At 43.8% G+C, this 17028-nt stretch overlaps 2 protein-coding genes across 2 annotated transcripts in view; both read right to left on the bottom strand.

Annotated features, from left to right (window-relative positions):
• LOC310823129 (transmembrane protein 150A) overlaps positions 1–12207 on the bottom strand; it is a 26125-nt gene extending 13918 nt beyond the window's left edge. Inside the window, exons 1-6 of the mRNA XM_083695875.1 lie at positions 11983–12207; positions 11407–11660; positions 6819–6866; positions 5906–5992; positions 4473–4540; positions 313–440 (exon numbers count right to left, since the gene is read on the bottom strand). Coding sequence (XP_083552001.1) covers positions 313–440; positions 4473–4540; positions 5906–5992; positions 6819–6866; positions 11407–11471 — 396 coding nt within the window. The 5' untranslated portion in view covers positions 11472–11660; positions 11983–12207. The remainder of the gene's footprint in view (positions 1–312; positions 441–4472; positions 4541–5905; positions 5993–6818; positions 6867–11406; positions 11661–11982) is intronic.
• Positions 12208–13035: 828 nt separating this feature from the next.
• Positions 13036–16667, bottom strand: ftr14l (finTRIM family, member 14-like). Its single transcript, XM_083695483.1, has 7 exons — positions 16072–16667; positions 15854–15949; positions 15343–15576; positions 14940–15099; positions 14662–14721; positions 14044–14180; positions 13036–13869 (listed from the first exon to the last, which is right to left on the bottom strand). Exons 1-7 carry the CDS (start codon positions 16465–16467, stop codon positions 13486–13488), a joined length of 1467 nt encoding a protein of 488 aa, XP_083551609.1. The 5' UTR covers positions 16468–16667; the 3' UTR covers positions 13036–13485.
• Between the last annotated feature and the right edge of the window lie 361 nt (positions 16668–17028).

The following is a 17028-nucleotide window of genomic DNA, read 5'->3' as shown; positions in this document are numbered from 1 at the left end:
GGAGAGGAAGAGAGGAGTGGAGGACGCAGTGTAGGAGAGGTACTGTCGGGGTCAGGGTACACCCCTACAGGGATACTGTGCTGTTTCTGAAAATACAGGACAGTGCCAAGCCAATCTTTCCTATTGATTCTGCAGATTTCTCTTTATTCATTGCTGATGTTGGATCTACACATCAGATGGCAGAGTATGGATTAAGCTCAACTTTAGACCACGTTGGAGAAATGAAAACAAACTGAGACAGTGTTTTTTGTGGTGCTGAATGACACAAAGTTGTGAAGTGGTTGTGATACAGTGTTGCATTGCTGAACATACCTGGAAGTTGCCCACCATAATGAGTCCAGCAGCACAGATCCAGCCAGTGGAGAGGCCTGCCGTGTTCAACACACAGTTCTGATGCCTCTCTATCACATGGGCGTAACGCAGCAGCACAATCACCATCACTAGGGAGGGAGGGGGGTAGAGGGGGAGGGGGAGGAGGGGGGGGGGGGTGTCAATGGTTTATCTACCAAAACAACAAATAATACAATAGCACAGTATAATAGCACAGTAAACCAGTACAAAGTTCTTGCCCCACAGTTCATCATGCTCAGACGTATTTCACCACGGTTGGCATCAGTTTGGGGAAACCACCCTCAGCTTAACTAAAAACTCCCCCAGCTTGCTTGACCAGAAAATATTCTGTTTTCCTAGAAACTCGTAAGTGATTGGATAGTTAAGAAAAGGGGGGGATGTGGGAACGTAGGAGAAGAAGGCAGAGCAAGAACAGGCAAAGACACAAATATGGGGAGAGGGACGAGGGACATGAGAGAGATCATAGCTAATGGAGTGTGACTGGGTGTATTGTCTGGGAGTTCACTGCTGCAGACTGATTCCTGGGGGGGGGCTGGTCTTTGTTTTCTCCTGGTGGTTTAAGCTTCATGGAAGCTGACTGTGTCGGTGAGGGAGGGGTGACCCAAAGCCCAGGCACCAGTTCCATGGCGGGACAGTTGTCTTTAGGCTGTCACCACAGCCTCATTAGGGTAACAATCTGAGCCACAGCTGAGTTCAGTAAACCGTCCTTCAGAAATTACAAAGATGTATTGAATTGAATTGAATATCCTCCATGTTGGCATCAAATAGTCCATAAATACAGTGTGTATGTGATTTTGTATGTGAGGCTCTGGCCCTGGGGTCACACTCCCATGGTATAGTGATATCTAACTTTGGTCAACACACAGGGGATATAGAAACATACTGTACGTCAACAGGCCACTAGAATCACATTGTTTCCCAGTTCATACAGGAAAGGCAAATGATACTGACAGTGCTTTGTTCCCCCCTCCTTAGTTTCTTATCCCCAACTGGAGGGTTCTGGGCATGAGAATGCCACTGCTGCCAACCCTCCCTCACGACAGGACACAGGCAGCCAGTATAAAGGAAGCCAACACGAGACACAGACACAAAAGTTGCAATAACAATAACATACGCCAATGACAGACAATGACAGAACAGACATGACCCATAACACAAGCTAGAGTTTCACTGCCAGGGGGCACAGAGCAGAATAGATGCTGTTGCTAAGAGAAAAGGAGTTTTGTATATGTGTGTGTGTGTGTGTGTGTGTGTATATGTGTGTGTGTGTGTATATGTGTGTGTGTGTGTGTGTGTGTGTGTGTGTGTGTATATGTGTGTGTGTGTGTGTGTGTGTGTGTGTGTGTGTGTGTGTGTGTGTGTGTGTGTGTGTGTGTGTATGTGTGTATATGTGTGTGTTCCCAGACAGCACCCAAATAATTGGAGAAATTAGGTAAGTTACAAGCATGGAAAAACAAATAGGCCTAACAGTGACTCCAGGGCTAAGAAACAAACCTTTCTTTCTTGTTTTTCGTTTTAACAGAGAACACTTTGGTAAGGGGGAAAAAAGCTAATTGTAGTTTACTGCATTAGATTATAGTGTCTGTCTGCAATACAGAGTGGCTGACTGTATAACTGTCCTGTTCAATAAAAAGTGCTTCTTTGTTGTCACAAACCAACATGTCATCAAATCCTTCACTGCAGCAACACGTGGGATGTTATAGATAAACACTTTGATATTGAACTAAAATTGTTTTTCCAGGAGGGGTACTGTACAGTAGAATGCCTCTTTTATTAAAAAGCATTAGGGTTAGGGTTATTCATTGTATTCACCTTGTTTTGAGGTTAAGGTAGCATCACTTTTCCTTTGAGACTGTCAACCAGCATATGTAGAGGCATGCTCAGGGGCTGTAGTTAGTTCTTGACCCACAGTGCTTTAGACTGTGATGAGTTAGCAATAGCAGCAATGTTCTTGCCTCAGAATGCCATAACGGGCCCATTTCTGCTGAAATACTGATAGGATAATACTCCTGACCCAGCCCATGTCCCTTCTCCCTGTCCCTTTCCCTGTCCCCACTATTTATTTTCCTGTGTCTAGGTCTTTCTCTCTGAACTCAGAAAACCAAGGGAAACTGTGTCCTGGCTCTGACCCAGACCCGGCCATGTTGGACCCTGTCCAGAATTATTCTCCTTTGTAAGTCACACCACACCTCAGAGTTAAATAACACACACACACACACACACACACACACACACACACACACACACACACACACACACACACAGATGAAAAACAGACACACCACACCTCAGTTTGAAATAAACCCAGCATGCCCACAAGGGGATCTATTTCAACCATAATACACCACCCCATTCTCTCCCACGGAAGGGAAAATGTCGAGGGAAAATACAATACAATGTGAGTGTGTGTGTGGCAGGTGGTTGGGAGGGGGGTAGAGGGGCAGGTGTAGAGAAAGATCAGTTGTTAGTCGATGTATCTCTATTGCTTTAATAATTGAGCCACCAACACAAAGCCTCAATACGACTGAGACTTCTCACCAACACATTTACTGACCACTGAACACAATCTTCTTACTGTTAGTCAGCTTGACTGACTTTTTTGGGTCAGGACGACTGCATTCCCTGGATTGTTCTGACATGCACACACACTCATGTTAATAGCAGGATGAAGCCACACACACACACACACACACACACACACACACGCCAGTGGGTTACTTGGATAGTCGACTACACTATGTGTGTTTATGAGTAGTTACTGGCAGGAAGCAATGTGTTTATACTGCAACAAGGCTGTTGTGTTTATGGGCCTGTTAAAGATACAGATACTTCTAAATATATAACAGACATTTTGGGATTCGGCAGGAAAAGCAAGGGGCATGTCCTGTATGTGGTTTCTGTAACATGGACTAAGAACAACATGGACAAACCAATACATTTGGCTGAATCAATTGGCGTCACAAATATTTAAAAATGTTGACATTAATGCTTCCACAGTAAGGTTCGAAGCTATGAGTATTGTTCTTTAAAAAGTGTGTCCATTCTTCAAATAATGCAGACCCTAGCTGCAATGGATGCTGTGTGTCACACAGTCTGTCCATTCACACACACACACACACACACACACACACACACACACACACACACACACACACACACACACACACACACACACGCACACACACACACACACACCACACACGCCACGTAGTTTCAGAGGTCAGGGTTGACTAACTGCACTTGACAAACAGAGACCCTTTCACTCCTGCATGCATAGTCACATCAGAACAGGAATAGGCTGAATTATTACAGCTTTTCCCACAAGTCTGACCGTACTGTCCACACATGCGCACATGCAGCACGCACACAGGTAGGCATGCAGACAAACACACACTTTCACACACAGTCTGACAATAGTACTGTCCTCCAATACACACACCATTACACCTTGCACACAGTCTAAAGATGCCAAAACATTACTGTTAGTGGGTCAAACTGACTTTGTACTGCTGTGACACGCTGTAGGCCTAGAGTTAGTTTGACCTGCCAGTTCCAACAATCTAAAGCCAGGAAGTACCACAGATTTAGAACAACATGATGACCACCATTGAACTACCATTCTCTATATTCACTCTGAAGTTGTGTCTCATTGTTTTATACCCAACATGGTCTGACTGAGTATCTCTATGAGGTTAAGTAAGACCTCTTATCATGGATATGTCCTGTACTTAGAGGTCCCCCAGGCTACAGCTCAGAGCAGCAAGCTTTAAATAGCAGCCAGTGGGCATAGAGAATCTCTCCTGAGATATAGGGCAGCTCTCTCTCTCTCTCCCTCATGCTTGGCCTGGGTCATGCTTCCGCCCACGCCCACCCAGTGGCTGAAGCACACAGAGACAAACAGACAGACAGACAGACAGACAGACAGACATATAGTCAGGGCTCAGCCACAGCTGGGAATCATTGACTGGGCCAGGGCATTAAGTGAAACTCAAACTGGCAACAGACACTGAACATCATGGCACGCACATATGCATGCACACCAACCTTGTCCAACCCCCCGTTCCCCACGCTAGCAGCTACTTCTGCCTGAATGCTAGTAGTTATCCCATGCTGAGACTCACCCATGAAGGAGCCAGTACTGCAGATGAGGCTGAAGAAGCAGCTCTCTGGAGGGAGGGTCCCACACTTACTGTAGAGACACACAGAGACAGGCGTTAGAGACACACACACACACACACACACACACACACACACACACACACACTGGGATAAGACACACACATACACACACACTGTAGAGATACACAGAGGCAGGGGTTAGACAAACTCACACACACTGACTGCGGAGATAGATAAAAACATTTTTTTTTAAAACCCTGGTCTGAGATGGCTGTCTCAGTAGCCTTGCGCACATGAGTGTGTGTGTGTTTGAGGTCTCTGCACTCCCCCTCCCCCCCATATATATAGTTTGTTTGACCCTTCACTTGTTCTAGGAACACAAAGCCACAACTGCCACAAAGCCTTCTCAGCTGACTGGAACTGGCCTCTTTACACACACACACACACACACACACACACACACACACACACACACACACACACACACACACACACACACACACACACACACACACACACACACACACACAGATGAAAAACAGACACAACACACCTCAGTTTGAAATAAACCCAGCATGCCCACAAGGGGATCTATTTCAACCATAATACACCACCCCATTCTCTCCCACGGAAGGGAAAATGTCGAGGGAAAATACAATACAATGTGAGTGTGTGTGTGGCAGGTGGTTGGGAGGGGGGTAGAGGGGCAGGTGTAGAGAAAGATCAGTTGTTAGTCGATGTATCTCTATTGCTTTAATAATTGAGCCACCAACACAAAGCCTCAATACGACTGAGACTTCTCACCAACACATTTACTGACCACTGAACACAATCTTCTTACTGTTAGTCAGCTTGACTGACTTTTTTGGGTCAGGACGACTGCATTCCCTGGATTGTTCTGACATGCACACACACTCATGTTAATAGCAGGATGAAGCCACACACACACACACATACACACACACACACACACACACACACACACACAGACACACACACACACACACACACGAGCTACACATGCACTGACACAAGCAGACCAAAGATTGTACAAGCAGACTGACTGGCACACATAAAAGTCGAAGACACATTAAAAGTTGCTCCACACACACAAATATACATGCACACAATAGTCATACAATAGTCATACACTGTCACACACACTGTGTCAGTGCACACACACACACACACACACACACACACACACACACACACACACACACACACAGACACACATACACACACACACACACACACACACACACACATGCACACACACACACACACACACACAGACACACAAACAAGATGGAAGCTAATGAAAGAGTAATTGAAACTTGTAGTCCCTGCTTTGATGTTCAAAGCACTGGGGAGGAACAGGCCAAACAAAGCAACAGGTCTTTATTTTCATCCTATATCAAATAGGAATTTTGACCTGATGAGAGGGACATTTTCCAGAGTGCAGCACAATGTCGGCCCATTCTGCACATACAGCTCCTCCTCACACGACTGGTTATACAACCTGAGAACGAACACACACACACACACACACACACACACACACACACACACACACACACACACACACACACACACACACACACAGTAAGAGAGAGATAAAGACCAAATATGAGTGGGGTGTCTTACAATAGTGGACACGTTTCATTGAGTTTTCCTAGAGACTTTAGACAAGCATGAAACGAGAAAGTGAATGAGTGAACTCTGAGTTGAGTAAAGATTAACTATGGGTTCCTAAGTATAGGCCAGGGACCTGGTCAGCTATTAAAATTGAGTGAGCACACTTTAAAAAGAACAACAATCTGCTCAGATCTGCGTCATCTAACCAGTCGTTACGCTCCTCTGGTTTATGACAGCTACACTCTGACGCTCTTCTATCTACTGGCTGGAGATGAATACCCAGGAGGTTTAGAACTACTGGGACATGATGACTAAAAGGGCCAGAGACCTCAGAGAGATCATCTAAAATCACATCTGTGAAATGTAGTGTGATTGGTTGGTTGGATAGAGGTTGGATAGAGGGTGAGGAGAACCACTATACTAAGAACTGAGGTTCATCTGAACAATAGTTCCACACTAATGGGATTTCACACAAATGAAGCAGACAACATGGACATCATCTGTATATCATTATGTTAGCTTGGCCCAGCATATCACATCATCACAGGGGAAAATATGAACACAGTTTGGGCATGTACCAGATATCTAGTTATTAACATATATAGGTTTTATGTACCAGTTATAAACAATTATTTACATGATAAAGGTTTGGATATGTGATGGTTATAGCTAGGCCTAGTTATTAACATGAATAGTGTTTGTATACGTACCAGTTATCCACTGGGCAGACATGCTGGTTGTACAAGGCCATGGCATACCTAGAATAGTAAAAGTAAGGGTTAAAATTGAGTGCAAAATATTTCACGTCAAAGTATTTTTCTAACTGCAAAAGGCGGTTCTCAGAGCAATAAAGTGAAGAGTAATAAGGGTACAGGAGTTTCCATCCAGAGATGAAAAGTTCACACGAGAGGGGGGGGGGGGGGGGGCGTGGAAATGGACTCAGGTGTTTTACAACCAAGACTCAGGAGCTTTAAAACCAAGACTCAGGAGCTTTAAAACCAAGACTCAGGTGTTTTACAACCAAGACTCAGGTGTTTTAAAACCAAGACTCAGGTGTTTTACAACCAAGACTCAGGAGTTTTACAACCAAGACTCAGGAGCTTTAAAACCAAGACTCAGGTGTTTTACAACCAAGGAAAGCATACTTGTCCATAGTAATGATAAGACACAGTGCTGCTTGTATTCTGACCTCAGAAAAAATTCAGCTGATTGCAGGAATTTCTCCTGATTGTCAAATCGAATCATACACTGACTGACCCATCTCTGACATAGTCTTGTTTGGTCGTCCTGCAGAACCAGGTCACCTGAACACCTAGTAACCTGGGAGATCCTGTCAGTCCACACTGGACTGGTCCGGTCACTGTGTTCTAGCCCCAAACCACAGTTTATTCAGCGAGGTCACTGACCACCCGGTTTGTCACAGGGTGACCCAAGTCAACAACCAGAGGGGCGAAATAAGACGCTAGAATACAGAACCTATTACGGGCACATCTCTTATCGGAATGCTGTATCTTAAAAATGAAGAATGGATATTTCAAATTATGATAAATGTATTTTGCATTCAATTGGAGTGCTCCTTTGGAGAGCTATCAATAATTGATTTTTTTATGGATTTATTACATGGATTCAGCACCCGACTACCCACATTTCTTTGTAAAACATTTTGTGAGTGAGCACGTTGTCCAATTATTACAAACTCTATTTTCAGTTCAGCCATTGAGACATAGACCTCAGCAAACAATCCTTGCTGGCAGCAAACAATAAGTATAGTTCAATCAATAGCATTCTGATTTGCTTTTTTTGGATCAAACATGGCGCCGGTATGGTGCCTATTCTAAACCACATTAGGCCTATATTTATGGGGGTATCCAACCCCTCCTCACAAATACAGTAAAGAAGACACACACACACACACACACACACAGTTTGTCGACAAACACACACATCTGACAGTGCTCTGGGGTCAGTGACAGGCTAAACAGCAATTAAGAATTTCCAAGCAGCATCCTGGCCCCACACACACACACACACACACACACACACACACACACACACACACACACACACACAGACACACAGACACACACACACACAGACACACACACACACACACACACACACACACACACACACAGATAGATCACCTGAGCCCTGCTTTGCTCTGCTGTTTACGACAGATAGACTGCATTTCGCTCACTGAAATTACATTTGGTAAACAAACACTCTACCATCTGTCTCTGACGCCACAGTAACCATGAATAATCATCACTACTACAAAAACAGAGAGAGACATTGTGGGGGAGGGGGAGAGATGTGGAAGGCAAGAGAGGGTGACCCAAAGAGACAGAGTACTGGCTAGTGAACTAACATCACAACTAAAGCCAGTAACTGCTATTCTACATAAACCAGAGTCTCCCTTTGTATGCTGTGTGAGTTCCAGTAAATTGAAGTCTAATCCAATAAAACTATCAACAAAATACATCTAAATTAATTACTATCTATAAAAGTGGCAGGTCAATTGCCTTACCATCCAGTGAAGATGTTCCTTCAGCCTAGGCCCATATAATATCATCACTAAAAGAGATATTCTCAATGTCATCATCATCAGCAGAGTTGTGTTAAATTAACATTTGACTGTGTTTATGTGTGTATTACAGTTATATTACCAACCCACAACTGAGTCAGTCCTTAATGAAACAACACACGCATGCATACACACTCACACCCCTAGGTGTGAGTGGAACTGGCAGCCAGGAAGTGGAACATGGCTGTCAGGTATGGCTGAGACCACCAGAACTAAACTCCTGCCCTCAGGAATCCAGGTCTAGGAGCAGCATTACAAATGCCTCTTTCTCTCTTTCTCAGGTGTTATTTAACTCATTCCCTCCCTCTCTCCCTCCCTCCCTCCCACCCTCCCTCTCGCTGTCTCTCTCTCTCTCTCTCTCTCTCTCACACACACACACACACAAGCGTGCACTCACACACACGTGCGCACACACACACGCACGCACGCACGCACGCGGGACAATAGATTACCTAAAATGCCTGTCCTCACCCAGGTTGGGCTCATCAAGGAGAATGGTTTATATGGACATTCAGTCTATATAGTCATGCCTCATTCGCAAACCTTTTCCTGCAAATTGTATGTACACCAAGTATGGCTTGTGGGTATTTCTCTAAATAAAGTGATGTTTCTTCTTAACGTAAATAATAATAGGTTAGTTTACATACATGGGACTCAGCCAAAGTTGAACTGTGGTAGACTGTAATTGCATGCCTGGGAGCAGTGTATAGGCCCTAGTAGGAACTACCCATGTTTTGCTATTTAAGATTCCATAACAAGGAACGTTTAAAAAGATATTATCATGGAAACTTCTACAATGTGTACATTTTCTTATCCCACAGAAGAGCAAAATGTCAAGAATTACCACAGTGGAGGTTGTGCAACTCACATGTGGGTCTTGGTAGCAGTTAAGCAACTAGGCTACAGTCAGTAAAGTTCTATCCACCATAGCTAGAGTTATTTCTGTTCCCTCATGGGCTAAATGTCAAATACTACAACTCATCTGGAACCCCTGTTCTTTAGAAACTCAAACAGCTAATTTGAAAACACTGTATTAAATGACCATTTGATATGCAGCCCTTCACTAGCCATGTGGTCAGATATGTGATTGTATTGGTCATTGATGACAACAACAAAAGAGCTGGATATATCAGGAACATATCTGGCACCCACACTCGCCCTTAATAAATAATAAATAAAAACATTTGTAAACTGAAAGGTCAATGGAATAATCTATGTAAGAAGCTTGAGTGGAGGCATACCCGAGCCTCAAGACATTTTCTAGTTCTGTGTAGCTCTTTCATTCTCAGCCTGGGCAGAGTTCTGTCTGATGCTGTGTTATGTGAAACTCCTGAATAAGCACTCTGATGACTACCTCAGCCCAGTATTTACCCAACTCTCACCCAGCCTGGCTCGCAGTGGGAGGAGGGTGGAGGGTGGGTTTACGTAACAAAGCGTGTCCTTGCACATTCCGCTTCCCAGGAAGGAGACCCTTGACCGCCCTTAGGAACAGGGCACCGTTTGTCTATCCAACAGGAAGGAAATAGGTGAGAGGAATCAGACATGACCAACGCCTCACAACCTCACGCTGTTAGAAGTTGTCCTGAGGCACTGATCAAGTATCAGCCCCCCTAAAACTTCTGTAGATCTGATAATTGCATAAGCAATATGGTAACAGCTCCAGCTGGCTGTTTCTGCCCAATTTGGTTTAATCCAGTATTTCCAGATATATTTTCTGCCTTGAGGTTTATTTGGGACTGGGTTGTCTGTCTACCCTCCGCCAACCTCCCTTGAGCACCGCATTCCTGGCTGACCGGGTGGAGAATATCTGTCATCTCCAGCAGAACACAGGTGTGACTCTCTCCCCTGGCCTCTTCACCTTCCTCCCCCTCAAAACATCCATCCATCCCTAACACACAAACATCCCCCTCTTTCCATCTCTCTCTCTCTCTCTCTCTCTCAAAGACCTGAGAAGGAACCTGTCTCTAACAGCAGTTTAGCCTAGCTACCTACCATTGTCTGTTCTAGCATAGGCCACGTAATTACCCAGGTAAGGAGGTGAGCTGAGGCCACACACACAGACTCTGCATTTCTGTTAATTACACTGTAGGCCACCTCTGGGTGATGCCGATTATCCCATAGACTTCCTGGGGTAACTAATCCACACTGGTGGTATCGCCATGGCTCCCAGGAATGCAGGCTAAATATGCAGGCTCTTAGACTAGAAGAAAGTGGCACACACAGATTTTGTCCAAAACTGGCAGTAGGTTTTAGTTAGACTTTTGTCAGCCATGATTTTCTGATTTAGAGTTTTGCCCTCAAAGTCGCTCAATATCTTGTGTTATCAAATATATGTTGGTAACACTTTACATTAAAGTTGCCGCTATACCTGCGTAGTAACCCTGTAATTACTGTAGTAACAGCAACATGTGTCATCATTGTTGTATGGTCAATGTTTGAGCGGTTTGTGTAACAAAAGTGGAATAACACTCTTTGCAATTGCAACATATGTGACAGGCAGCACTTAACAACATGTTAACAATGTGGTTATTATTGGACCACTGACTGATCCAATTAAGGCACATTTAGTGTGGGGAAAGCACTGTCATTTTCAGGGGTCTTGCACAGAGTGGAAAATAAATAGATCCAGTGTCTCTCACACATATGACAATCAAAACGCCTTTCAATAACGGTGTAATAAATTAATTTATGATGAAAATACAGGAGCCACTCACACAACCCATATCCCAGTGATGGTCAAAGCTGGGAGGCTGACAGGCAATATCATCCACAGAGACATCTCCCCCGGTCCACTTCGCCTGCCCTGCACCCCGAGAAACAGCTTTCCTCTTCTTTCTCCTCAGCCAGCCACTTACTCTCCGCTCATGTACTAGCATTTATCTCCAGGTGACTGACATCTGCATACCGACCGACGTTAATTTAATTCAGTTTTCAGGCGAAGTGAAGCTGTGGCGGCGGCTTGTCTCGTCTGGAGATGGAAGGACGGAGAATGGTTATCCTATCTCACCTCCACCACCACCACCACCATGTCGTGACTTGATACGGGGCTATTCAATCATGGTTAGACCAAGGTAAAAATCAGCAAATCATTTTTTTTTTTGTACTCAAGATTAAAGATTTTTTAAATAGATCATAATATTGACCATTTTTGACACTTTTGCAGCACAATAGCTAAATGGTAGGATATAGCAAAACTCACTCAAAGTAGCGGTTTGATGCTTTCCATTCAGAAATGACAATGAAAGGAGATAAGAAAAGATAGGGACAAAGTTCTGTTCTCGGTATCTCACCTTTCCCGATTGATGAAGATCACAAGTTTTTCGGTCCCACCTTTTGTTCCACCTCGCTCTCGTCTCATGTGTGCGACTTGCAGCACCTCTGTCAAAATGCAATCCTCACCTCTATGGGACGATCTCCGTGTTTATCTCTAAGCTATTGCAAAGACATATCATTTAACTAGCTAATTAAACGGTATATAGTGTCAATAATTGGTCAAAGCTATTTGCAGTTTTAGCCCTGTTTGTCCGTTTGTTTGAATGGGCCCAGTTAGCGGTATCTGAGCATAAAAAACCCCGTCTCGTTACCTCTTCCACCGTGGTAGCTTGGTCCATTTGAGCCAGCTGTTTCCCCCAACTCCTCCCCCATCGGCCAGACTGGTGTTCACTTGATTTGCTTGACGCGCCGGGTAGGAGGGCTGCGTTTTAGGAGCCAAGTAGTGAGAACTTCATTCTGCCGCGCGGAAACAAATCAAGTGCACCTACAGTTTCCTTTGCACCCCCTGATGCACTGATGTTTCCACTTGAAATGTATTTGCATCTGTCCAATTATTATTTATTTATTTTGCAAATGAAGCAAAATAAACTTCCAAAAGAAGATTAAGCAGTACTAACAGCGGCTGGTAGTAGGAAATAAGATTTTATTGAAAAGGTAGCCTAGCCTTAGAGAACCACTTGTTCAAATACTGTACAAATATGAACCATGGACTGAAAATGTGTTTTTTCTGCCATCTAGTGGTTTGAGACCAATGACTGAAGGTAGGCTATACGTCAGTGTACAACAGTATTATGTACACTTTATTGTAGTGTAATACAAATTTATGGCAGCTGTCTTTTATGTGTGCATTAGAATAATTGAATGCAGTTTTTAATGAGATACTCAAGCAAGCCTGTAAAATACATTTTAGTTTTATAAACTTTAAAATAAACAACTTCAAATTCAAATAAAATGTATTCCATTCACAATAATGATTCAACGATAAACGATCACTACATGTGAAAGGGAAAGCACAGATTTATAGCTGATCAAAGTGGTCAAAAGAAAGAAAAAGTACTTTGTTTGTGATTAACTTTTTATTATTTAATGACAGACAAGACATGATGCTTTATACATGATTGTAAATAGTAGTTGAAGATATTTACATGTATTATGAGAAAGAAAGATACACTAACATACCATAAACTTTCAAAAGCAAATGTGCCTTTAAGATGTCCTTATGTCCAAACACCAACCTCATAACAACCAACAACATTAACTCCAGGTGATCATAAACATGTTTTCCCATTACCATCTCACCAATTATCATGCAATGTTTAAACAAGATTTGAAAATGTTTAATCATGTCACAATAAAACATTTAAAATAAACGTTCAAACAGTCATTCAGTATTGCTTATAGCAATAGCTGACTATAGCAACAAATGGTCTGAACATTTATAGCACAGGTGGTAGTGCGATTGCCCTGCAACTGCAGGTGTCTGGTTCAATCCTCAAGCCAGCTGTCCAACCTCTATAAAGTTAAAGTCTGATACTAGAACCAAAACCCCACACACTAAAAGCAGGGTAGAGGGGCTCTGCAAATGTGGTCTGGACTCTGTAGAGGAGGTTCATGCTATCAGACACACTGTAAAACGCCAGGGTACCTGCCCGGTGGTCCAGATACACCCCGATACGGGCGGACCGTGGCACCGCTATGTCTGTGCTTTTATTGTCGTGCACAAACGAGTATTTGGATTTGGAGCAGTACAGGCTCCAGGACATGTCATTCAGGCCAAGGCTGCAGTCATTTTTGTTGCCTTTCCGGTCCATTCCTTGGTAGATTACAGCGATGTCTATCTCTGTCCCTTTCCAGTCCACCTCCCAGTAGCACCGACTACCAGACAGGCCCTCCTTGCACAGCACCTTGAATAGAATGAAGTGGAATGAAATAACTAGCCTTTCCAAGGTGTGGCATGTTGTCCTTCCTGCAACACATACTGTACAGTATCTAGCAGTGACACAACACATAATAACTACATTGCATAATCATTAAAAGATGCATTAGGATAGTAAGAAAACCTCAGCTCTTCCTCTCACCTGTTGCCAGTGGTCAAACCTATCCGGATGGTCTGGGTAACTCTTGGGCTCGTTCATCATCTTGGCCACTGTGTTCCCCTCTGAGAGGTATAGGTTTGGGTGGACACTGTTGGCATCTAGGGTCAGCTGGCAGGAGTCTGTTTAATGGGAGATGGGTTGGGTGTTTCAGAAAGTTTGGTTTGTCTTGTGCTGTACTGTATACTGTAGGCTATACTTTATGTTGGCTGTATGTTGGTGAGGCTATGAACAAAATGTGTTGCCACACTACCCTCCAGGCTCTTCCCCATTACAAGAGAAGGAATTAAACACTGTAAGGTGTGACTGGGTGTCAATATTGTGTAACTATCACAAATCTTCCTGCTTCAGTATTTTTCCACTACTGGGAGCAACAGTGGTTTCTCCTTTATGTGCTCAGATGCACCTTTCACCAAACCTGTTCTGCTAACAGCCTGCCAGACAGACATTGTTTCATTCATGATGAAGGAAACTTGTGTCATCACCATTGTTTCCTTCTCGAAAATGACAACTGACAATGGCAGTGCTATCAGAATATTAAAGTTAAAGTGACCTACTGATACAGTAAGATAACAGAGAAAACACAAAACAACAAGGACTCACATTTCATAAAATCTTCTCTTATCTTTGGCTCTAGTGGTTGTAGAATGTGGACCTCTTTGACTGTGGAGAAATAGAGTCAGAAAACCTGCCATACTGTGAAATCTGAATCAACACACTGGTTGAAAAAATGTTCATCACAATATGATGAACATTTCAACAGACCATCTGCCTCAGTCCACTAATGTTAAGAGCAGGATTTCAATCGCACATTGACTTTTTGGGGTGCCTCTGGTATTCAATTAATCAAAACAGATGAATAAGAGCTTTTGTCTACCAACCTGCGGCAGAGATTTTGTTGATTTCTGTCTTGCTGACATCCTCCATCTGCACCTTCAGCACAGCAATGGCTCTCTTGGTGGCATCGAAGGAGTAGTAAGGGGCAACGTTGACGCTGTTCAGATCCTCATACCCTGAAGGTCCAGACAGAGACTGCCAGCTCTAGAGGAACATCAGGAAAATAAGAAAAAAAGTGTAGCGTGATGACGACTTTTTACAAATCTGGTTCTAAAAAAATATTTTGGGTGCAATATGATTGTACTGATGAAGTATGTGTTGAAGTAAAAAAAAAAAAGTATATTTTTTACTAAATTTTATTTGGATGGTTTACTAAATACATTGTTGCCCAGTTTGCATTTAGCAAATGCACCAGCTGAGCAGTCAGTAAAAAGGCATACTCCTAACCTGTAGGAAGTGTATATGGTCGTCTGTATGTGAGAGCATCTCCAGGTCAGTGTGTTTCTTCCTCAGGAGGGTGATCTCCTCCTCCAGCCGGTCCAGCAGGCCCTCGGCCCGGGTCACCGTGGTCTTCTCATGGGCCCGCACAAGCTCCTTCACCTCGTTGTACCTCCTCTCTATGGAGCGCAGCAGCTCAGTGAAGATACGCTCATTCTCATCCACCACCGTCTGAGCAGAGTGCTGTTTGGAGAGAGAGGATTGGAGATGGGGAGAGGTGGAGAGAGAGAGAGAGAGGGAGAGAAATATAGTGTTAGAGAGGAAGAGATTTGTATTGTGTGTGTGTGTGTGTAAGAGAGAAAGAGAGAGAGAGAGAGAGAGAAAATACAGAGACAGAGACAGAGACAGAAAAAGAGTCGACTGGAATTTATATTAGTTTGTAAAGCCAGTTGCGTTCTTCATGTTTGCCAGGATTATGGCAGTGCACATGACTGGGAACTAGACTAAAAACTAGACTAACCTTAACAGCCTCCACAGCCTGCCGGAGGTCCTGCCATTTCTTCACTCTCTGATCGATCCTCTGCTGTGAGCTGAGCAGAGTAGAGCCAAGCTGTTTCTGTGGTGAGTTGATATCATGAACATATTAACCCTCAGCTCGAGGCCTATATATGAGTTCTGTAAAATGTATGTTTTTGTCAAAATGAGACTTTCTGCAAGTTCCTGATTTAAACTACTTACTTGTTTTTCAGTCCTTTCCGTCGCAGCCGAGACGGTATCATGGTGTTTGTGTTCATCCATCATACACAGGACACACACAGACGTCTGATCAGTACGACAGAACACCTCCAGCAGCTTATCGTGCTGGGCACAGATCTTTTCCCTCATCTGGCCTGTGGCTTTCACCAGCTTGTGCTTCATCAGGGCAGGGTACTCATAGTGAGACTGCAGGTGGATCTCGCAGTAGGATGCCAGGCACACCAGGCAGGACTTGACAGCCTTCTGTTTCCTTGTGGTGCAAAAGTCACACAGGACATCCCCAGGTTTGGTCTGAGGGCCTCTGGACTGACTACGGGAGGTGGACCGTCTCGATTTCCCTAGGGTGTTGTCCAGGTCCAGAGTGCTGGCGTGAGACATTTCTACGATGGGGTAGAGGTGAGGTCTGTTACAGACAAACTGGCACAAATGAAGTCCACAGGTAAAGGTCCACAGGTGATGTGCGGTGTGGTGGGATCCAGGCAAAGTTATGGGGAAGGAGGTAGTGTCGAGGTAAAAGTTATATCAGCAGGTAAAGAGGTGAGAGGCACCAACAGGCAGAGAGGCTGAGGTTGAAAAGTCGTTAGCTTGAGTGAAACTAAGAGACTAGGGCTGTGCATGAGAGAGAATGTCAATAATGCTCACTTGACCAAACCAGTATTCCTGGTTGGATGTTCAAGAAGCTGAGGAGGTGTGGCACAGCACAGGTGCTGCCTTTGAGAAAGAGGAGGGTGAAGACAAAGGAATTTACCACAAGTGGAAAGTTCAACAAAGGGAAACTGGTAACACTACAGTATGGGTACACCATTGTTGTAGTATTACATGTACTACTTGTTGTAATATCATAAATTATTGACCATGAATACAATTACAAGGCATTGCCCAAGTTTCAGAAAGTTAAGAATAATTATATATAAATCATCCATGTTAGTAAAGGGTTCA

Source organism: Argentina silus (genome assembly GCF_951799395.1).
Source record: "Argentina silus genome assembly, chromosome: X".
NCBI lineage: Eukaryota > Metazoa > Chordata > Actinopteri > Argentiniformes > Argentinidae > Argentina > Argentina silus.
Note: the sequence above shows the minus strand (reverse complement) of the source record. Positions and strands in the feature narration are given on the sequence as shown.